This window comes from Phyllostomus discolor, chromosome 4, assembly GCF_004126475.2.
Source record: "Phyllostomus discolor isolate MPI-MPIP mPhyDis1 chromosome 4, mPhyDis1.pri.v3, whole genome shotgun sequence".
Taxonomy (NCBI): Eukaryota; Metazoa; Chordata; class Mammalia; order Chiroptera; family Phyllostomidae; genus Phyllostomus; species Phyllostomus discolor.
In genome coordinates, this window is record NC_040906.2 from 117,690,455 (window position 1) to 117,714,607 (window position 24,153).

The 24,153-nt window shown below is 33.8% G+C and overlaps 1 protein-coding gene across 3 annotated transcripts in view; it reads right to left on the reverse strand.

Moving 5' to 3' along the window:
* Positions 1-24,153, reverse strand: part of SUPT3H (SPT3 homolog, SAGA and STAGA complex component) — a 472,076-nt gene that overhangs the window by 243,891 nt on the left and 204,032 nt on the right. For all 3 annotated transcript variants that reach the window (XM_036024180.1, XM_036024179.1, XM_036024178.1), the window contains exon 3: positions 2,312-2,396. In XM_036024180.1, the coding sequence (XP_035880073.1) occupies positions 2,312-2,396 (85 nt within the window). The remainder of the gene's footprint in view (positions 1-2,311; positions 2,397-24,153) is intronic.

A 24,153-nucleotide genomic window follows, 5' to 3' on the forward strand; every position in this document is an offset into this window, starting at 1 on the left:
TTGCTAAATTTATAAATCCATGCAATATAAAAAAATACCAATAAGCTATTTTATAGATATACAAAATTTAATACTAATATTCACATGGAAAAATAAACATACAAGAACACACTGTGAGAGAAAAATGACAAAGTGATACTAGCTGTAACAATCTTTAAAATATTACCATAAAACCTGTATAATTAAAAATGTCATATTAGTACATGTAGAGACAAATTAACCAATGGTATAGAATATAAAATCAGAAATATACCCTAGTGCATATGCTACTTCAGTATATGATAAAGGAGGTATCTCAAATCATCAGGGAAAGAATAGACTTTTTAATAAAGGGTGATGGCATAATTGGGCAGTCATTTGAGAAAAGACTATATCCATTGCTTACACAATAACAAGAATAATCTACAGGTGTCTTAGGGATCTAAATGCCAAAAAGAAAACCCAAAGAAATATTAGGAGGCAAGAATGAATGATTTCCTCTTGAATTAGGTATAAGGGAGAGCCTTTCTAACTGTGATTCAAAATCCAAAGGTAGTAAGTTAATAATGCATTTGACTATGTTAAAAATAAAAAAACAAGTCAGAAGATAACTAAAACACTATAAGAATATACTATTAACATATACCACAAACAAAGGACTAATATCCCTAATATATACTGAACATAAGATCAAAAACCTGATTAAAAAAATGGGGAGAACATAAGAGTTCCTATAACTGGTACAACATGAGTAATAAAAATAATGATATTACTGCAAAAGATCCTAAAAATGAAATTTAAGTATGCATTAGTGTGTGCGTTATAAGCACACATGTGCACACATGTGTGTACATATGTGCATGCACATGTGCACACACACATGTATGCACATATGCATGCACGTATATATGCGGACACACTAAAAACTGAATAAATTAATGGTGATAAAGGATAGCTACTCCTGCCCTGGCTGGTGTAGCTCAGTGGATTAAGCGTGGGCTGCAAACCTAAGGGTCACCAGTTCAATTCCCAGTCAGGGTACATGCCTGGGTTGTGGGTCAGGTCCTCAGTGGGAGCCACGTGAGAGGCAACCACACATTGATGTTTCTCTCTCTCTTTCTCCCTCCCTTCCCCTCTAAATAAATAAATAAATAAATAAATAAATAAATCTTAAAAAAAAAAAAGGATAGCTACTCCTTTCAGGATAATTGGAATTAAAAAATTGAAAAGTAAAAAAGGATAGAAAATCACTATTAGGCAAATACACAGGAATAGTTGTCTCTAACAAAATATACCAATTAATGTTAAAATTTATGGGCAAAAATTTTCAGAGAACAATATTTGCATAGTCACAAAATATGTCTCGTAAGGTGCTTATTAACAACAAAATTTAAAAAGTAACTTTATTATAGTGAAACAAATTCAGCATATACTACCTTAACCAAGTCACAAATAAGATCTATATTAACAATATAAACCTCTTCATACAATATACTTAGAAAGATCTGTAACTTCTATGCTATTCTTCCCCTAAAAGCAGAGCCACATTCTAATCATAAAAAAACATCAGACCGACTGCAAAAGAAGAGCATTCTATAATATAACTGCCTGGTACTTTTCAAAAGTGTCAAGGTCATGAAAGACAAGAAATGACCTTGACAAGATATGAGGAACTACAATAGATCAGAGAAGACTACAAAGATGACAAAGGCATGGTAACTAACTACAGTGTTTTATCCTGGACTGACTCCTGGAGCAGGAAAGGACATTAATGGGACAACTGGTGAAATTCAAATATGGTTGATGATTTTAACAGTAGTGTATCCATATTATTTCCTGGTTGTGATAACTGTACTACATTTATGTCAGATGTTAACAGAGGAAGTTGAGGAGTATCTAGGAATTCCCTGTACTATTGTGCAGTATTTTGATGTCTAAAATTCATAATAAAAACATTTTAAAAAGAGTTCTAGAAAAACAATGCTTATATAGTGATAGAATACAGATTACAAAACCTTTTACTGAGTGTTAGAGAGTGAGTGAAAAAACTAATTTGCACAGGTGGCACAGGCAGCACATGGGAATGTTTTGTGATGAAGAAAGTGCCTATATCATGACTGTGCTGGTAGTCACATGACAATAAGTTGTCAAAGCTCACTGAACTATGCACTGAAACTGGTTAAATTTTGTTATATGTAAACTATACCTCAATAAGATGACAAAAAAATTCTGAATGTAAATACAATCTTTAAAGAAAACAGAGTTGGGCTGCGATCCCAACATAAACAGAATGCAGAGGATAAGTGTCAAATAACATTATATATGCTCTTACCAGATTAATTAACTGAGTGTGTACCACATCTTCTACCAAAACTGCTGTTTCATGAAGAGGCCTCCTAGCATCACCCAAAGAAAACCTACAAAAAAAAATTAATCACACCAATATTAGGAACTGTAAAACTAAGAAAAGATGAAAAATATTTAGTATAATAATCTGTTTAATAAAGTACAAATTGTTCTTTCAAATGACAGAGTAGAGGTATGATTTTTTTTATGGACAAAGAACTGCATTTCTCCTACACAAGCTGAAAGTTAAAAAAAATGCAGTGTTATCTATGAATTTATTTAGAATTTATTGGAGTGACACTGGTTAACAAAAGTATACAGGTTTCAGGTACACAATTTTATAATACATCATCTGTACATTGTACTGCGTGTTCATTACCCAAATCTAACATCAGCTGTAAAAAGTTTGTTTTTTTAAAATGGAAGGAAAAAGTTACTTTATTCATTGACATGAGTAAACTTTTTTCTCTGATATACATATATACACATATATGTGTGTATGTGTGTGTGTGTGTTTGTGTGTGTATATACACATGTATAATTTTGGCACATAATTATTAGCATTACCAACTGCTCCAGTTTGCCTGGGACTAGAGGATTTTCCAAATAATTGTCAACCAAATAAATCACCTTAATTAATACTAAAAAGTCATGATTTACTTTACACAAGAAAAGGAAGCCAGAAAAGGTTCTTTTAAGAGAAGGGATGAATAAAACTTGTACATTTACTTTCACATAACTGCCCTTAGTATTTCAGTTCTTGGGTCCCAAAACAGAGAAACAAATAGGTCATGGGAAATTTATCCATTCATTGGTAGATAATTCTATAAAGTTGAGGATGAAGGTTACAATGGTCAGTGGATGAGGTGAAGCTACCAGCTGAATCTCTCTGTAGTCATGTCCCCTACTTGAGAAGCAACAACACCCAGCTGAGTAAGGGGCCAGAGATGTGAGCCCAGAAAAACAGATTCAATTCAATGGCCATGATCCACTAAGAATACTGTAATAGGCAGCTAGAGAGTCCCAACTACATTCTGGCCATGAGCTCCAAAAGGGGAAATCAGTTACAATGAACAGAAATTAGACTAGAAGTTAGATAACCTGGTCCTAGTTCCCACTCTTCTGCTAAGTAGTACTGTAACCTTGGATAACTTTTCTGGGTACCTCAGTTCCTCAAAAATGAAAGGAGAGTATTGGATTAGATGACTTTAAAACTACCTTTTCGATCGCAAAGCTATAGTAATCAAAACAGGATGGTATTGCTTTAAAAAAAAAAAGACACGTAAATCAATGAAACACTATAAAGAACCCAGAAATAAAGCCACACACATATGGTCAATTGATTTACAACAAAAAAGACAAGAATATACAATAAAAATATGACAGTCTCCTCGACAAATGATGTTGGGGAAGCTGGACAGCCTTACACAAAAAAATGAAACCAGACTAGTATCACACACCATATACAAAAATTAATTCAAAATGGATTAAAGACCTGAGTGTAAGACCAGAAACCATAGACTCCTAGAAGAAAACACAGGCATAAAACCTCCTTGACACTGGTCTTGGCAATGACTATTTCGGTTCTGACACCAAGAGCAAAGGCAAAAACAAAGAAGCAAGACTACATCAACAAAAAGGCTTCTGCAGAGCAAAGGAAAACATCTGTAAAATGAAAAGGCAACCTACTGAGTGAGAGAAAATATTTGCAAATCATATATCTGATAAGGGGTTAATACACAAAATAAATAAACTCATACAACTCAATAGCAAAAACAAACAACCAAGCAAACAATCCAGTTAAAAATTGGCAGAGGCTCTGAAAATGGACATTTTTCCAAAGAAAACATACAGATGGCCAACAGGTACATGAAAAGATATTCAATATCACTAATCATAAGGGACATGGAAGTAAAAAACAAAATGAGATTATCACCTCACACCTGTTAGAAGGAATATTATTAAAAAGACAAGAAATAAATGCTGGTGAGGATGTGGAGGAAAGGTAACCCTTGTGGATAGTTGGTAGAGATGTAAATTGGTGCAGCCACTTTGGAAAAGAATAAGGAGGTTCCTCAAAAAATTAAAAATAGTACCACTACATGATTCAGCAATCCCACTTCTGGGTATTTATATGAACAAAATGAAAACACCTTAAAAACTATATATGTACTGCCAACTTCACTGCAGTATTATTTACAATAGCTAAGATATGAAAACAACCTAAGTGTCCACCTATGACTAAATGGACAAAGATATTATTTATTTGCAACACATACACACAATGAAATACTATTCTGCCATTAAAAATGAAATCTTGTAATTGCAACAAAATGTTTAGACCTTGAAGGCATTATGCTAAGTGAAAAAAGTCAGAAAGAGAAAGACAAATACTGTATGATCTCATATTTGGAAACAAAAAACCAAGTTTATAGATACAGAGAAAATCCCTGTGTTAGGGTGTGTGTATATATATAATGGATGAAGGGACTCAAAAGGTACAAACTTCCAGCTATAGAATAAATAAGGCATGAGGATGTAAAGTACAGCATGTTGACTATTTTTAATAATACTGTATTCTTATTTGAAACTCGCTGAGAGTAGATCTTAAAAGTCCTTATCACAAGAAAAACAATTTTGTAACTATATGTGGTGACAAATAACTAGACTTGATATGGTGATCATTTCTCCAAATACATAAATATTGAACATTATTTTGTATACATGAAACTAATAATGTTATATGTCAATTTTACTTCAATTTGAACAACAAAGGTGCCTTTTCACACATTTGATTTTGGCCTATGAAAGCAGCTATAATTCTTAAATCCTAAAAATTTGTGTTTTAATAAGAAAATGATTTTTTTAAAGATTTTATTTATTTATTTTTAGAGAGGGAAGGGAGGGAGATAGAGAGAGTGAGAGAAACATCAATGTGCGATTGCTGAGGGTCATGGCCTGCAACCCAAGCATGTACCCTGACTGGGAATTGAACCTGCGACACTTTAGTTCACAGCCCGTGCTCAATCCACTGAGCTACGCCAGCCAAGGCTAAGAAAATTGTATTTTAAGAAAATCATTTTTATAAGAAAATTCTTATAAGAAAATTAAATGGTATTAAATTGAGTAATTGAATAACAATCATGAAATTAAAAAGAAACACAGATTTTTAACACATAACAGAATGACAAAGTGAATAAAAACAAGTAAAGGAAGGGCAATAAGGTTACAATTTATTTTTGGACCTGTATGTGAAAACATTTTATTGCCATTAAAGAATTTTTTCAAGAAATCCTAAAAAGTGGTGTTTGTAGTTGTGGATATTTTCACAGGATTTTATAGTATTCTTTTTCAGTGTCCGTAACAGGGTCCACTTTTGGGTTTAAAGCACCTCATCTGTGATACAGAACCTGCTAGGCCAGTCAAAAAGAACACAAGGCCCACCAGCAGATCTGCTCTTAAAGCATTCAGGACAAATCATAAACGACAAAGAGACATTTCTTTACTGCCACGTGTGCACCTTCTTGGATGCTGAGCTGCTTTTGGTAATTAACCACTGGATAGAAAGTCTAACGTGGTTTAATCATTCTGGATGCTATGGGTTAAGTAATTGCTATGGTACTGGGAGTTACTTTTTTTGTTACTTCTGGTTTTTGGACACTTTTCAACCTCAGGTAATTGACATTACTTTGGAATGGAGACCGTGTGACTATTTCTTGGTGTAAGAAGACCCTGGGTGACTTTCTGTCCCCAAAAGACAGTTTTCTTTTTCCCTTCAAACTACGTATTTGATTATACTTTCATAGGCTAGGTATCATTATAATACCTAGAAATTTCTGCTAACCAGAATTAGAGTGAATAGCAGACTAGAGCTCTCACTAAACTTTAGTCAGCTAACCTGGTACTAGACAGCTCATGCAAACACAGACATCATACTGTTTATGTCATTCTTAACCAGTATTTGTTGAGAATGACTTGCTCACTGTCTAAAGGGGAAAAAGGTGCGTAAGTTTGACTATGATCACTCATTTAAGGCAATCAGACAGTTATAAACACATGCAAATTATCCTTACTCTTCCATTTTTACAACCTCTAACTTTCATATAGCTCTATGATTTCATCTGTTTTTCAAAGGAAGAAAGGAATTCAATTAACATTGGCTCCAAAAAGGCCAATGTGGTAAGTAAATTGAAATATCAATACCTAGGACAAAAGACTTTCTAGCAGTGATCACTTTTCTCATTGCTTGCTTGATTTTTCAACATCCATTCCCTCCACATCTTTACTCTAGTATATATTCACATATAATTTCGGTGAACTTTGAGAATCTTTTCAAAATTTTATAACAAGCTATGAAATAAGTATAAATATCTGAAAATAGAAGATTATAAAATTATCATTTATGTTATATAAAAATTTATAATACCAATATGAAAAATACAAATCCATATGTTTGTTTAAAGTAAATAAAAGTTAAGACAGGGTAAACTTAAAAAGCAAACCCTTTATATCACTTATGGGTAATAATTACTAGTATGTTTCAGGAACTGTTGTAGTTGCTGAGGATCACCAATGAACAAAAAAACAATATACATAATATAATAAATTAATAAATGATTTCTATGTTAAAAAGATGATAGAAAACAGAACAGAATCAGGAGATAGGGAATGTGGTACAGGGAAAAGGAGGCAGTATGAAATATTAAAATAAACACTTATTAATTTTTAATGTGTAAGAAAAATAGCTTTTAACAAATGGGAAGGATAAATACATAAATTAGATAATTTTTTAAAAACCAAAGACATACCTAGGAAAGCTCACCTAGAATTATCACAACACAAAGTGCATCAAATGTGCATCTGAGGAAGTTTACAAAAATGATATATGTATATTAATTTATTCTAACAATTCATAGAGCAATTTTTCTCATATATCTTATAGTCCTAACAAGCAAATATCCCCAGTTATTCAAACTGAAATAAATAGCAGCATAAAGCAAATAATTCTAAACACTCCTTGTTAGAGAAATCAAAAAGATAATGGATGAGAGGTACACCAATTACTGAATGTTAGGTCAGGGAAGGACCAAAGATTTAGTCCATTTATCTTATTTTAAAAAGAAGAAAAATGAAGGTCAGAGAAGTTAAACAACCATCTTAAGGTTACCAATCCAGTCAGAGGCAAAGGGTAGGCTTTTCATTTTGTCTAGAAATCATTTTCTACAATACCATGTTAAAGGAGCAAAAAAATAACAAATTAGACAAATTAGTTTTAAATGCTCATTTACTGAAGATCAAGATTAACAAAATAATATAAAGAAAGCCTGGCCAAATTGGTTTGCATCACTAATTTTTAAGCCTGTGCAATGCAAAAGCTTTTTAGTTTGATGTAGTTACATTTGTTTATTTTTGCTTTTGTTGTCTTTGCCCTAGAAGACATATCATAAAACAACTGTTAAGAACAATGTCAACAAATTTACTGTCTGTGTTTTTTCTAGAAGTTTTATGGTTTCAGATCTTACATTTAAGGCTCTAATTCACAAGTTTATTTTTATGTATATGATGTAACAAAGTGGTAAATTTTCATATTTCTGCACAAATCTGTCTAGGTTTTCTAACACCATTTATTATAGAGACTGTTTTCTGCATTGTATATTTTCCCCTCCTTTTCACATATTAATTGACCATATAGATGTGGCTTTACTTCTGGGCTTTCTATTCTGTTCTATTGACCTATGTATCTGTTTTTATGCCACTACCATGCTGTTTTGATTATTATAGCCTTGTACAATAGTTTGATAGCACATAGCATGATACCTCTCAACTTTATTCTATGTTCTCTATATTTTTAATAAAACTTTTTATTATTATTTTTAATATTATTTGATATTTTTATTATTATTTTATGATTATATTTTTTCCATTACCATTTATCCCCCCATACCCTCTTCTACCTCAGAGAGGAAGGAGGAGGGAGAGAGAAAAAGAGAGAGAAACATTGATTTGTTGTTCCACTTATTTATGCATTCATTAGTTGATTGTTGTATGTGCCCTGACCAGGTGTTGAACCCCATGCTCTAACCAACTGAAATACCCAGACAGGGCCTTCTTTCTCAATATTGACTTGGCTTTCTGGGTCTTTTGTGATTCTATATAAATTTTTAGATTATTCTAGTTCTGTAAAAAATACAAGGAAGCCATCGACAAAACAAAAAGGAAACATATTAAATAAGAGAATATATTTGTAAATGATACATCCAATAAGGGATTGATATCCAAATTATATAAAGAATTCAAACTGCTCAACATCAAAAAACCAAACAAACAATTAAAAGGTGGGCAGAGAATACGAAGAGACACTTCTCCAAAGAGGAATACAGATGGACAAGACACATGAAAAAATGCTCAGTATCACTAATAATCACAGAAATGCAAATCAAAACCACAATGAGCTATCATCTCACACCTGTAAAAGTCGCTATTATTAATAAATCAACAAGAAACACTGTTGGAGAAGATGTTGCAAAAAGAGAACCTTCATGCACTGTTGGTTGGGTTGTAAATTGGTACAGCCATTATGGAAAACAACATAGAGGTTTCTCAAAAATTGAAAACAGAACTACAGTATAACCCAGCAATTCCACTTCTGGGCATTTACCTAAAGGAATCCAAAACATTAATTCGAAGAGATATGTGCATTCCTACATTCACAGCAACATTACTTAACAATAGCCAAGATATGGAAACAGTCTAAGTGTCCATTGAGACAAATATATAAACAAAATGTGGTACATATATACAGTGGAATATTATCCAACAATTAACAAAGAAAAAAAACCTTGCCATTTGTGAGAATATGGATGGACCTAGAAGGAACTATGCAAAGTGAAATAAATCAGATATAGAAAAGACCAAAACCATATTATTTCACTTATATGTGAAATCTAAAAAATAAAATAAATGAGCAAACAAAACAGAAATTCACAGGTACAGAGAACAAACTGAAGGTCAAAAGTAGGAGGAGGCTGGCGGAAGGAAAGAAAAAAGCTGAATGGGATTAAGAAATACAAACTACCAATTAAAACTGTCACAGACATAAAATACAGCAAAGGGATATAGTAATAATATTATAGTAAGTATTGATGGTGCTAGATTATCAGGATGAGCACTTCATGTAAAGTATATAAATGTCTAATCACTATGTTGTACACCTACAACTACAAGGATTTAACTATCTTATTGTTACTGAAATTTAACAGTCAAAAATAACTTCTATAACATTGGATATAGACACACTATAATCACAAATTTCACCCAAATTTTTAAGCATATTTCATGGACTGGTAACCAAATGTTCAATAAAGTTAAGAGATTTGCCCATGGCGATAGCAAAAGGAAGCTTCAGAACTGCATGCTGTGAGAAAGTCACTTCAAGATACAAGAATTTTGCAATCTACAGATATTCAGAAAATCAGTAAAGGAATAAAAAAGGTATACTGTACAGAAAAACTGATCTTCTCCATAAAAAATATTCTGTAGTTAAATGAAATTAGGAAATGCCTCATATTTTATTCTTTGCTAGATTTGCAACGCGTGTTGCCATATTAGGCACTCAAAGAAGTTAAGAAAGAAACTTTCTGTTTTTAATGTATTTACCGTGTATCTAATCATTTTTCTAAACTCACTTGGTTATAGAACGTTGAAAATCAATTTAGGCAATACTGACCTAAGGAAAGGGACTCTAATATGTGATAGGGTTTGAAATAAGCTGCAGCCTAAGGTGTTGCAACTTCAAAGTTCTTCACTTTTAAACAATGAGATGATGATGATGGTGGAAATATATAGCCAACAGTTTTCTTAAAGCTTACTACTCATTGAACAACTGTTTATTGTGGGCCTCTATGTCAGGCACTAAATTTTACACTACGTGCCATATCCAGGACTGAAACTGGTCAGTGGATCACCTAAAAGTCGCAGCTCCTCACTTCTGAAAATCAGTAAGGAACAGAATCACTCCCCTACACTTGCCTCTGAGTGCAACAGTCTCATCTGAGCAACCTCTCTTCTAGATGGAGTCCACCTCCAGAACACACCAATCCCTAAACTCCATGCTTCCCGAAAACTATGTAAGATTAGCATTCCTCCCTGCTAAGACATGGTGCATGACCAGCATAAATCTTTCCTTTATGATAAAAAACAATAAATCCACTTTTCTCTATTTCAGATGCTGAACGATGGTTTGTTTCATAGTATTTGAGAAAATCTGCTCTCACAACCCTGTCAACCTAACCACGATTGCTCTTTTTTCTCTTATTTTGAAAGATTTCAAATCAACAGAAAAAATAATAACAGTACAACAAATACTTATACATCGTTCACATAGAATCACCAACTGTTATCATTTTGGCACACTTGCTTTCTTTCAGAATTACACACACACACACACACACACACATTTATATACATACAAACACACTACATACATACATATGTACATACTTGTACTTTATCTCTAGTTTTCTTTGAAAAGCAAACATCTGAGTGCTTTACATGTGCCTGGCATACTTACATAAATTGTCATTTAAACCTCTTAAAGACCCCATAATGCAGTATCACTATGCCTGTCTCTCCCCCTTCTTGAGAGATATTCCTTAACAGTAAGTAAAATTATGTTTGTTCCTCTGTTAACTTTCACACACTGGGCTTAGTTCCGTCATGTACAACTAGATGAAATAGAAAATCTCTTTTACCTGTGATGGATCTCCAAAAATATGAAAAAAAGCTGCTTAAATATTGTTCAGCTAAATAGTGTCTTTTTAAAACAGTTTTATTGAGATATCGCTTATATACCATTAAATCACATCTTTACCACAATCCAGTTTTAGAACATTTCCATCATTCCAAACAATGCCTCCTGCCCATTTACGGTTAATGCACATCCCCATCCCCAGCTCAAGGCAATGACTAATCTACTTGAAGAAATGAATCCTCTCTAGTCTTCAATGTTAAAGACTCCTCACTTCTCATCCTTTAAGTCTACTTAAATGGCATGTCCTTGGGAAGACCTTTTCCAACTATCACCATTTCCAATCCTCACTTGAATCAGGGAAGCTTAGCATTTATTTGGTTTATATATTGAGGACCTGCCCAACATAACATTTGAAGATAAAGGTTCCAAAATTTTCAAATAAAATGAATGAAAACCTCTAAAAAGGTCAAAAGGTCAACACTTTGTGGGCTAGGAATTGTTGAACCACTATCAGGCTGTTTGTCTTTACTATAATTCTCCGTTTTGTCAATAAGACCATCTTGTACTATAGCTTGTACTATAGCTAGTACGAAAACTTGTACTATACTGCCATAAAATTACCCTATCATAAAGGGAAATTATTTTACTCTGACAGGAACCAACTCATGCAATTTCCTAAAAATTAAAAATACCAAAATTTTTGTTGAGGTTGACTTGACATTCACCAGAGTATATGGGAAAGTGTAAAGACTAGAATCTCCCTTCCCCCATCACTTTTAAATAAAGCAAACTTACGCCAAAATTATAACTTAATTACATTTCCTTAAATACCCTTCTAAAAAAACCACCTGGTAATAATTAATACCACTGTTGTAAATATATTCTCTCCTAATGTACTTGTATTTCTAAGGTCTAATTTTTTACCCCAAAACAATAGTTTCAGTCTCATATACTATAATACTGACTAAATGAACCTGTAAACTTAAAAATATGGAAAACAGAGTAAAGTTGTTATATTATCAATTAAGAAACTTGGACATTAATTTTCAAGTATTAATGACTGCCAACAGGAAAGTACATAATATATTCCAGTTGTAGTACATAATACATTCCATTTGCTCCTTCACAAAGGGCTTCAGTTTCCATCAGAAAGTGTATAAGACAAACGTCTTTCTAGAATATGTAAACTAGACAATGATCAGTCACTTTTGTTCTGAGAAAATTAAGAAAAAGTTTATCTCTAGCCTGTATACAACCTTCTTGAAATCGAAATGAAATTTAGTATTCCCAGAAGAAATGCATTTTATATCTGTTCTCTAGAACATGGATAAAAAAGTGGTAACATGAGAAAGATGTTCAGACTTAATTACAATTGGCCAAAAGGTTTGTTTGTTTTTTTCCATAAGAAGGTTCTAGTAGCGCTTAGTTGTCTTTAACTTCATTTGAAATAATTTTGTTACATTGTATTGTGACAGCTCTCATATCAGCATACATTTAAAAGAAACTTTCCAAAATTAGTGAATTTTTGTGGAGCCATTTTAATACTGAAGGTAGAATAAAATAAGCAACATTTTTGGCACATTATGCTTTACTATTTCAAGAAAGGTAAAAATGCAACTGAAACACCAAAAAAGGATTTGTGCAGTATATGGAGAAGGTGCTATGATTAATCAAATGTGTCAAAAGTGGTTTGTGAAATTTTGTGCTGCAGATTTCCCTGGACAATGCTCCATGGTCAGATAGACCAATTTAAGATGATAGTGATCAATTCAAGATATTAATTGAAAACAATCAATGTTATACCATGCAGCAGATAGTCAACATACTGAAAATATCCAAATCAATAAAGTTATTGGTGAAAATGAAAAATGTGTCTTTTATTTTACGGAAAAAACATATAGAATTTTTGGTCAACACAATATATGCAACAATTCTACTAATAACATATTGGATATAATGAATGATCTTTTGGTTTTACTCTATATTATATTCTACAACTTTAAATTTGGGGTATGTAGTAAGAATCTTTTATAGATGTTTATACATACTATCGTGTAACTGGAATATTAATCTCTAACTTATACCATGAGAAGTTTAGTCTATATTTCTAGAAGCTTAAAAAAATAACATGCAGTCTTTTAAATGTACTAAAAATATTCATAAAATATCTATGTAGCTTCCAACTACCAGTCTGTATATTATTAAATATGTTCATAAGGACTAGCTCTGTAGTAGCAAATACAAATATTAATAATAATGATAATATAGTAATTAACAGGCTTAGTTCTATAGGCTTAGAACCATCACAAAATCTTACAACTTTCAAACTCCTTTGCTTATTATATGAAAAGTCTTTGAAATCTGGCTTCTGTCTTTGGTTCTGGCATTCTTTTTAGCTGTGTATCCTTTCTCCATGCCTTACATGTCAAACTACCTGTAGACAGCTGACCACACAAGTTTCACATCTCTGGGCCTTTGTATATGATGTTCTCTCTGACAAATATGTCTTTGTTTCTTTTTTCATTCAATAATTCCTTCAAAATTTAGTTCGAGGGGTACCACACTTGGAAAATTTTCCCTAATCCCCAGTTTAATTTAGCTGCTCCTCTGGTATATATACTGTGATAGCCCTACTGTTTTTAACACCCATTCTATCAATGCCCATTGTTAAGTAACTTTAAATGCCTTCACATTGTAATTTTGAGCTTAATCATATTATACACTTTGGCTAGTAAGATGTTAGCAGGTATCAGCAAATATAGGCTAAGAAGAATTTACGTTTCATCTTGTGCTCTTGCACTCCACCACTGCCATGAAAAAGTGCCCAAGCTAACCCACTGGAAGACTAAAGACACATGGAGCAGAGCTGAGTGAGTCACCCAGTTCTCCAACTGAGTCCTCCCAGATCAGCTGAATAGGCTGACAGTTAGCGGACACCCAGATGACAGAACCCAGACAAGACTGGCAGAGCTGCCTAATCTACTATCCTAGACACATAAACATAAATGCTGAGGTTTTACTACTAAGGTTTTATGACTTTTTGTTATATAGTATTTCAGCAACCAATCAAATATCCACCCTCCTGGATGCTTCTATGTCTTACCATAGAAGAAGGGAGAGAGGAAAGGTGGGATCAAAAGGAGAATCCTACTGAAGAAAAAAGCACTCTTTTGAAAAACATACAGGTGGTGAAGAAAAACAACTATTTAGATGGATTCACCTCTTACTGATTTCACTGGGATTTCAGATTCCAAGGAATTATCCCTGTGGTGTGCAATTTAAAGGGGCACACACAGACTAAATACTGGAAGAGCAGATTAAAACCTTAAGGCACATAGGTTAAATGTCTCTGTTAGAGGAAAAAAAAATACCTACAATTCATGTGACGTGTGGATGCAACGTTAGCAGGAAAGAACCAGTAACTGTAGTACTTTGGCTGACAACAGTATGTAGTTATGCAAAAAATACCAAGGCAGAGAATCAAAGGATGTACTCTTAAAAATCTTAACATTCTCATAGTAAGAGGCAATTCACAGAACTTTAAAGATGCAAAAGAGCCCTGTGTGGTGTGACTCAATTTGTTGGAGTGTCATTCCGTAACTGAAGGTTCAATTCCAAGTTGGGGCACATACCTATGTTGCAGGTTCAATCCCTAGTTGTATAGGAGGCAACCAACAAATGTTTCTCTTTCACATTGATGTTTCTTTCTCTCACTCCCTCTCTCTTTCTCTCTCTCTCAAAGCAATAAAAATATGTACTTGGATGAGGATAAAAAATTTTTTTTAAAGATGCACAAGGAAAAGGGCCCCCATTTCTTCTTTCTTCTGTGATCTCATATATATTTCTCATACCTAACTGCTTCTGCACCCTGTCTCTACCTAGAAGGCTTTGCTGTAGCCCTAAACCTGCTACAACCTTTCACATCCTATTTAATACCATCATAACTTTTAAGGTCTTGATCAAATATTTCCCCTTCCATGAAATCATTTCTAAAACCTGTCACAAGAAGAACTAATTATACAACCCTTGGAAACATGTACATGCATATTTATAGCATAAGAATACCTCATTAGTGGTAATTGGGTAATTACTGTGGGTATAGAACTGATCTTTTTAATCTTTAAGAGATGAAACAGCACAAAGTGGGAACCCAATAAATGCTTACTAAATGGAACAACAGCGTAAGGAAAAAAATATTCAAAATTTTGTTATGGTTGGTATGCTTTTGTGGACAGGTAAAAATTATTCAAAAAGGTTATCAAAGTAATGATATATATTTTTAACAGCAGCAAATATAAAAAAGAAAGGAAAATATATGAATCTAAAAGAACGTAAGATTTAGAATCAGTAATAATAATAATAATAATGAGGAAAATGGCAATCAGTATATGATATTTACATACTGAGGATTTACTATTTGCTACATACTACTGAGCTGATTTATAAAACAAAACTATGAGGTAGGCACTATTATTATTCCCATTTCTGGGTGTGAACAGATTAACTAGATTACCCAAGGTCACATGTTTAATGACTGGAAAAATGGAATTCCAGATCTCACCAGTCTAACCGTAAACTCTAAAAATCAAAACCCTGACTATTCTATAATATTGTCTTTCATAGCAACCAAATATAATTTATTTAAATGTCCACCACAATTTAAAATTAAATAAAATTTGAAGATCATGTAAGCATATATCCAACTACAAGGTGGCTATAGCACCATGTTGGATGATACATGGATAAATTACAAATGACTTTTTCAAAATTGAGTGTGAAACATGAAGAAAAGTAAACCAATGTATAAAGGCAACAACTGTTGCATTTACAACATTAAGAGAAAAATCTGGAGAACTGAAACATCAAATGCTTTTTATAGCAAGAACGAGAATACGAAATCTATTGGAGGGGTAAAAAAAATCTTCCAAGTTGAATGTAAATAACTGGCTTCCTCTCTACTAATTCAAGTGTAACACATGAAATTCATCTTTTAAGTCTCAAGAATTAATTATGAATACTAAAACTGCGTAACTAGGAAAATTCTTAGTACATTTATGCATAAATCACATATGCATAAGAATTCTGGAACAAAATTCAGAAATCATTCTACTAATTACTGTAAAATTTCCCAAGGCTAAAACTTGGTTAAAAAATTATGCTTTAATGGAGAAATACTAAAACAATAAGAATAACCTCATTATACCTGATGTATGATGACAAAGAGATTAAAACTGATACTTGGGAACAGTCTGGTTATGGAAATAATTATTATTCTTCAGAGTTTATTTCCAGCTTAAAGACACCAATACCATACACATATAACAGGCACAGAGCATTTGATAAACACAGAAAAATCCCAGAATAATCATAGCCTGGGGGCTCCCCAAATAACTTCAGGAATCCAAGGTCTCTATTTTCCATAATCTGAGGTTCCTACATAAGTAAAAATTAGAACTTCTTGTATTGTGAACAAATTACAAATCTTGAATCCCTTGGTGAATCTCCTTTACTCTGAGGGCAAAAGGGAAAAGTGGATGCCTCACCAGAGGATTCCAAGATTTAAACAAGTGTAAACACTGTCTCCTTTAGTATTGATAAGAAATTACTAGAACATTAGATACATAATCTTAGTTCTCTTAGCTTCAGAAAGCTTCTCCTTTTTCTCCCCACTCTCATTCCAAAGGTTCAAAAAACTATGAAACTAAATTCAGGTGACTGTCAAAATGTGTATTTCACTGCTGGATGACTCAAAATAATATTTAACATATAAGACAAACTTGTTCATACTGTACCATTCTTTACTAAATTCAGATAGTGGGTTTGTACTTACAAATGTGTTCTTAAAACCCTAAGTAAAAAAAGTTAAGTGAAAGATTTTATTTTTAAAAAAGGAGAGGAAAATAGAAAGTGCCAGAGTAAGAAAATACTATTTTCTATACATTTTCAGCTTTACCTTTAAATAAACAGTGTAAGTGCCCATCAGTAAATAGTGGATAAAACAATCAGTACATTAACACGAATGGAATACTACACAGCAGAAAGAAAGAAGGAACCCCTACCCTTCACAACAGCATGGACGGAACTGGAGAGCGTTATGCTAAGTGAAATAAGCCAGGCAGTGAAAGACAAATACCATGTGACCTCACCTATAAGTGGAACCTAGTCAGCAAAACAAACAAGCGAGCAAAACAGAACCAGAGACATGGAAATAAAGAACAAACTGACAGTGACCAGAGGGGAGTGGGGAGGAGAACTGGGCAAAGAAGGGGAAGGGTCAAGTTAAGGAACATATATGAAGGATCCATGTACAAGAACAGCTGGGTCGAGTTGGGTAGCAATACTTATATCCAAAACAATAGACTTTAAAACCAAGGCTATAGTAAGAGACAGAGAAGAACACTACATAATGACAAAGGGAAAATTCCAACAAAAGGATATAACCCTAGTAAATATTTATGCACCCAACATAGGAGCACCTAAACATATAAAGCAAATCATGATGTACATAAAAGGAGGGATTGACAAATACAGTCATAGCAGGAGATATTAACACCATGTTGACTTCAATGGATAGATTTTCCAGACAGAAATCAACAAGGACACACCAGCCTTAAATGACACACTAGGTCAAATACATTTAATTGATATATAGAGAGCATTTCAATCCAAGCAGAAAATATCTGTTCTACTCAAGTGCACATGGAACATTTTCTAGGACAGACCACAAGTTAGAACACAAAACAAGTCTCAATAATTTAAGAAGACTGAAATCATATCAAACATTTTCTGACCATAATGCTATGAAACCAGAAATCAATCACAGGAAAACTAAAACATACACAAAAACATGGAAATATATAAGGGTGCACCTTGAGTACCCAGCTTGGGTGATGGGGAGGCTGTGCCACTGGACCCTACAGAACACTTTCTACTACCAAGATACAGAGTCAGAGTAAATCTACCTAACACACAGAAACAAACACAGGGACCCAAAACAAGGAGATAAAGAAACATGGCCCAAATGAAATAACAGATCAAAATGCCAGAAAAAAAGCTAAACGAAATGGAGATAAACAATCTATCAGATGCAGAATTCAAAACACTCATTAGAAGGACGCTCAAGGAACTTAGTGAGGACCTCAGCAGCATAAAAAAGACCCAGTCAGAAACAAAGAATACACTAGTTGAAAAAAAAATTGACAGGGAAACAACAGTAGAGTGGCTGAAGCCAAGAATTAAATCATTGATTTGGAACTTAAAGAAGCAAAACGCAATGAAACAGAACAACAAGTAAAAAAAGAATCCAAACAAATGTGGATAGTATAAGCAGCCTCTGTGACAACTTTAAGAGGTCCAACATTTGCGTCATAGAGGTATCAGAAGGGAAAGAGACAGAGCAAGAAATTGGAAATCTATTTGAAAAACTAATGAAAAAAATCCCTAATTTGGTGAAGGAAATAGACATGCAAGTCCAGGAAGCACAAAGAGTCTCAAACAAGATGGATTTGAAGAGCCCACTCCAAGACACATCATAATTAACATACCAAAGGTTACAGATAAAGAGAGAATCTTAAAAGCAGTAAGACAAAAGCAGTTAGTTACCTACAGGAGCATCCCCATACAACCGTCAGCTGATTTCTCAAAAGAAACTTTGCAGGTTAGAAAGGATTGGCAAGAAATATTCAAATCATGAAAAGCAGAGATCCACATTCAAAATAGTTCTACCCAGCAAAGCTATCATTTAGAATCAAAGAACAGATAAAGAGTTTCCCAGGCAAGAAAAAACTAAAGGAGTTCATCATCACCAAACCATTATTATATGAAATGTTAAAAGGACTTATTTAAGGAAAAAAAGATAAAAACTATGAACAATAAAATGGCAATAAATACATATCTATCAACAATTGAATCTAAAAGTAAACTAAGCAGACAAGAAGAACAGAGGCAGAATCATGGATATGGAGAGTGTTTTGATGGTTGCCTGAGTGCAGAGGGTGTGGGGAATGGGTGAAGAGATGAGGGGATTAAGGAATACAAATAGGTAGTTACAGAATGGCCATGGGGATATGAAGTACAGTATAGGAAATGGAGTAGCCAAAGTACTTACATGCATTACCCATAGACATGAACAAGAGTGGGGGGATTGCCTGAGGGAGTAGGGGGTTTTGGGTGGAGAAGGACAGAAGGGAAAAAATCAGGACAACTGTAATAGCATAATCAATAATATGTAATTTTTAAAAAACAGCATGGTACTGTCATAATGACAAACAAGAGATCAAAGGAACAGAATAGAGAACCCAGAAATAAACCCACACCTTTATAGTCAATTAATATTTGTCATAGGAAGCAAGCACATACAATGGCCTAAAGACAGTTTATTCAATAAATGGTGCTAGGAAAATTGGAGATGTGCAAAAAATGAAACTAGACCACCTCCTTACACCACACATAAGAATAAACTCATAATGGAGTAAAGACTTAAATGTCAGGCTTAAAACCATAAAACTTTTAGAAGAAAACATAGGCAGTAAAGTCTTGGACATTTCTCATAGCAATATTTTTTTCTGATATATCTCGTCAGGAAAAGGAAACAAAAGAAAAAATAAACAAATGGGACTACATCAAACTATAAAGTTTTTGTACAGCAAAGGAAACCATCAATTAAATTAAAAGACAACTCACTGAATATAAGAATATATTGTTTCCCTACTACATCTGATAAAGGGTCAATATCCAAAATTTATGAAGAACTTATAAAACTCAAGACCAAAAAACCCCAAACAATCCAATTAAAAATGGGCAAAGAACCTGAATAGACACTTCTCCCAAGAGGACATACAGATGGTCAATAGACATATGAGAAGATGCTCAATGTCACTAATCATCAGAGAGATGCAAATTAAAACCACAATGAGGTATCACCTCACACCTGTCAGAATGGCTATCATCAATAAATAAATAAATAAATAAATAAATAAATAACAAGTGCTGACAAGGATGTGGAGAAAGGGGAACCTTTTTTGAACTGTTGGTGGAAACGCACACTTGTGCAGTCACTGTGGAAAGCAGTATGAAATTACCTCAAAAAATTAAAAATGGATCTGCCTTATGACCCTGAGACTCTACTTTTGGGAATTTATCTGAAGAAACCTGAAACACTAATTTGAAAGAATATAAGCACCCTTATGTTCATTGCAGCAGTTATTACAATTGCCAAGATTTGGAGCCCAAGTGTCCATCAGTAGATGAATAAATAAAACAACCACGGGACATTTATACAGTGGAATACTATTCAGCTATATAAAAGAGGTTTTACCCTTTGAGACAGCATGGATGGACCTGGAGGACATTATGCTAAGTAAAATAAACCAGTCAGAGAGAAGCAAATACCATACAATTTCACTCATATGTAGAATCTAATAAACAAACAGAACTAACAAGCAACAAAATCAGACTCATAGATAAAGAACAGACTGACAGCTCTTTGAGGGGGTGGGCGGTTAGTGGGTGGAGGGATCAAGCAAAACAGAAAAAGGAGTCATGGACATGGACAACAGTGTGGTGGTTGCGTGGAAGGGTGTGGTATATGGGGGATAAATGATAAAAGAAAAAATGTAATAAAAATACATTTTAAAAGTTAACTAAATTAAATTGATTTTCTTTGCATGATATGGCTACCAAACAAGTCATTCTTTGTCTTTTTCCATCAATATCTCAAAGAGGAGAGAAACATCAGTGTGTGGTTGTTCTTGGGCTGGAGAAATAGCTAACAGGCAGAAGGAAAGACAGAATCATACTTATCTTGCTACCTCTTGGTGCCAGGTGAAAGTTTTTAAATAAAGCACAGCAATAATAAATTCATTTGCTACTATTAGGGATCCTGCTCTCCTCAATGTCCATATGGTACATCTCTTCTCACTAAGACTAGTGTGCTCCTGCCTTGGCTGGTATGGTTCAGTGGACTGAGTGCTGGCCTGTGAACTGAAAGGTTACTGGTTTGATTCCCAGTCAGAGCACATGCCTGGGTTACAGGCCAGGTCCCCATTTGGAGGCATGCAACAGACAACCAATTGATGTATTTCTCATATATTGATGTTTCTCTCCCTCTTTTTCTCCCTTCCTTCTCCTCTCTCTAAAAGTAAATAAATAAAATCTCTTAAAATTTAAAAAAAAAAAGCCCTGGCTGGTATGGCTCAATGGGTTGAGTGCTGGCCCGTGAACCAAACGGTCATGGGTTCGATTCCCAGTCAGGGAACATGCCTGGGTTGTAGGCCAGGTCCCCAGTAAAGGACACATCAGAGGCAACCACACACTGATGTTTTTCTCCTCTTTCTCCTTCACATCCCCTCTCTCTAAAAATAAATAAAATAAAATCTTAAAAAAAAATCACTAGTGTGCTCCCAAGTAATCCAAGAAATAACCACTAAGACCATCTTCTTTCTAAATGGAGGTAGCAAGCAATCAGGAAATTCATTTGGATCCATGTCAATTTTTTTCTTTTTCAAGATAGAGCTTTGCATTAAAGAATAAAAGAAACCATATTTTTCTTAAAGCTAATAAAAGCATGCCTACCTTACTCAAGAGCTCTTTCTTACAGTTGTTATGCTTTAATATTTTCATTAAATGGTATGCTAATTACTTAAATGTGAGCACAGCCTCACTTCTTTAGGGGGAAAAAAAGAATAATTGGGGCACTGTCTTGGATCAAAGCCATTCAGTAAAAATAAAGTAGGTCAGCAACATCAAGGCTACCAGTTGTCTTGTTGTTGGATTGCCTTTTTTTGTTATTTTATGAATGTACATAGATCACTTATTTAACTTTGATTTATACAATGTAGGATATTCTAAGAGTATTAAGAAGAACTCACATTATAAGACATCAATTATTATCTTCATTTTGTTTTGATAGAACATCTCTGAAAATGTGCACTTACCAGGAATGTTAAAGAAAACTTACCCTTAAATTGAGGTTCTTTACATCTGCCTAGAGGAAGCTGATTGATCTAGGCCATATTTAGCTGTTACAACTCCTTATTTTGTTTTCCCTTCTAAGGCTTCCAATTTATACAAGTACTTATCTAGAATCTTTTCTAATCTTTTTCCCCAAGGTACTATTTTCTATAATGTGTAGAAGTAAAACAAGGTGGTAGGTTCTAATTCAAACCATTAACCATAGTCCCAAGATTATAATGACCTATAATGTACTAATATACTAAGATAAAAACTTGTTTGGGGAAAAATTAGATAGGAGTTAGGAAAATGTATTAAAAGACTCCTTTGGTAGTAAACTAGTAGAGGTGTACTGGGTACAAATTTAGAGACAAAGATCCATTCCATTTAGATTTAAAGAAGAAGTTGAGATTTCTACATTCAATAAATTAAACTTATACTTGGGTTTAACAATATGACCTTAAAATGTGGTAAGAGAGGACTCTACCCTCAGCCTGAATGTCACAAACATAATTATCAACATGCATCACTGGCACAAGACTCAAATCATCAGGGCCCAAGAGAAATACTTCTCCACATTTCTCAAGACAAAGGCTACTACTGCATCAGAATGCCATGAAGGTTCCTGGGATGTGCTACTACTGACAGGAAATGCACACTGCTTTGGGGAATTGGGAGGAATTAAGCGATAGAAATGCAGAGGTTCTCAAATCATCTTCTCAGCATGTATGCAAAGAACTCTTGCATTACAAAGTGCTATTTTCAAATAGTGCCAAGGATCCATTTTCTTCCTTCTCTGCCTGTTCTGATTTGTGATTTTAGGGATATTTATGACGACATGTGGTCCATGGGCCTTCCTTTAAATTCTTGCTTTTTGCCCTGCAAATTTTGGGGGAGGACTTGAGCATAACCTGGTTCAGACACACTATGGTTCAAATAAAAGAAAATTTCTAACTCATTTCTAGAACAGAATTATTTTTTGATAACAGGAAAGAATAATGTGTTTGGAAATTCTGGTTAAGAATATTAAGAACTATTGACCCTAACCTATTTCAAAAGAGTGGACATGTTTCCTGTTTTTAAAGATTTCCAGTAAAAGAAAGTCCAAAACTGTATTATTGTTTATGTTAAAGTTTCCACTTTCAGCTTATTTGTATTTTTGTCCATTATAAACATGTTTTAAAAAAGGAGGTTTGCATAGAATGTTGGCCAAATGTTTAGAGATCCAAACATGGTCTCTCAAAATACAAACTTACAAATTTCTTAATGTCTCTGAGCTCAGAGCTGTGCATTTCAATGTTACCTAGGTGCCCAAACTTAAATTTCAAGGCTGCTTATCAAGCACAGTAACTGAACACTTGAGCTAAACTCACAAGTGTGCAAAGAAGTAAATATCCATTGGAAAAAAGAAGAAAAAACTCCTGATTTACAGGGTGGCCCATTTAAAACAGTTCCCATTTAATAATGTGGCTGTGTACAGGGCCTCTTTTAAATGGGCCACCCTGTATGAAGCTTAAGTCCAAGATAAAAAATGTCCTCCCTTGAGAATTTTTAAAAACCAGAAACACTGTAGGTTTAGTGGTTATTTTTAAGGTTTTAGATGGTTTCTTTGGACTCCTTTAGAACTGAAAAAAGATGGATACACATTTTAAAAATGAAATGTTACAACCACACATCTGTAATGAGAACCAGTGCCAGTGGATATTTTTAAAGCAAATTAAAACGGTCAACTTTTTTTTTTAACTTAGGCAAACAGCTGCTATACACACGGTGCACAGTAACTACTTTTCAGCAAAAGTTCAGAAGGAATTTCCTAATGAAGATTTATAGGATGTTCTGGTATTGATAATTAAAGGTTCCTCTAAAATGATATGAATGACAGCATCAAAGATGTATGGGTTAAGGGTACTAAGCAAGTCTGTGCTCTAAGGGAGGAGCCTGGAATTCAGAATAAAAAATACCCGAGGTAGTTACCACAAAAGGAAATTAGGATGAAACTGACATGGAGCAAACCTTTATTGTATATCTTATCTCTGCTGACTTTAAAGTGTTTTGTAAGATTCCATAGTGACTTCTAAAGTTTAAATACTTGTTATTTAGTTCCTCCTTTTAAAAAAAAGAGTGAGGGG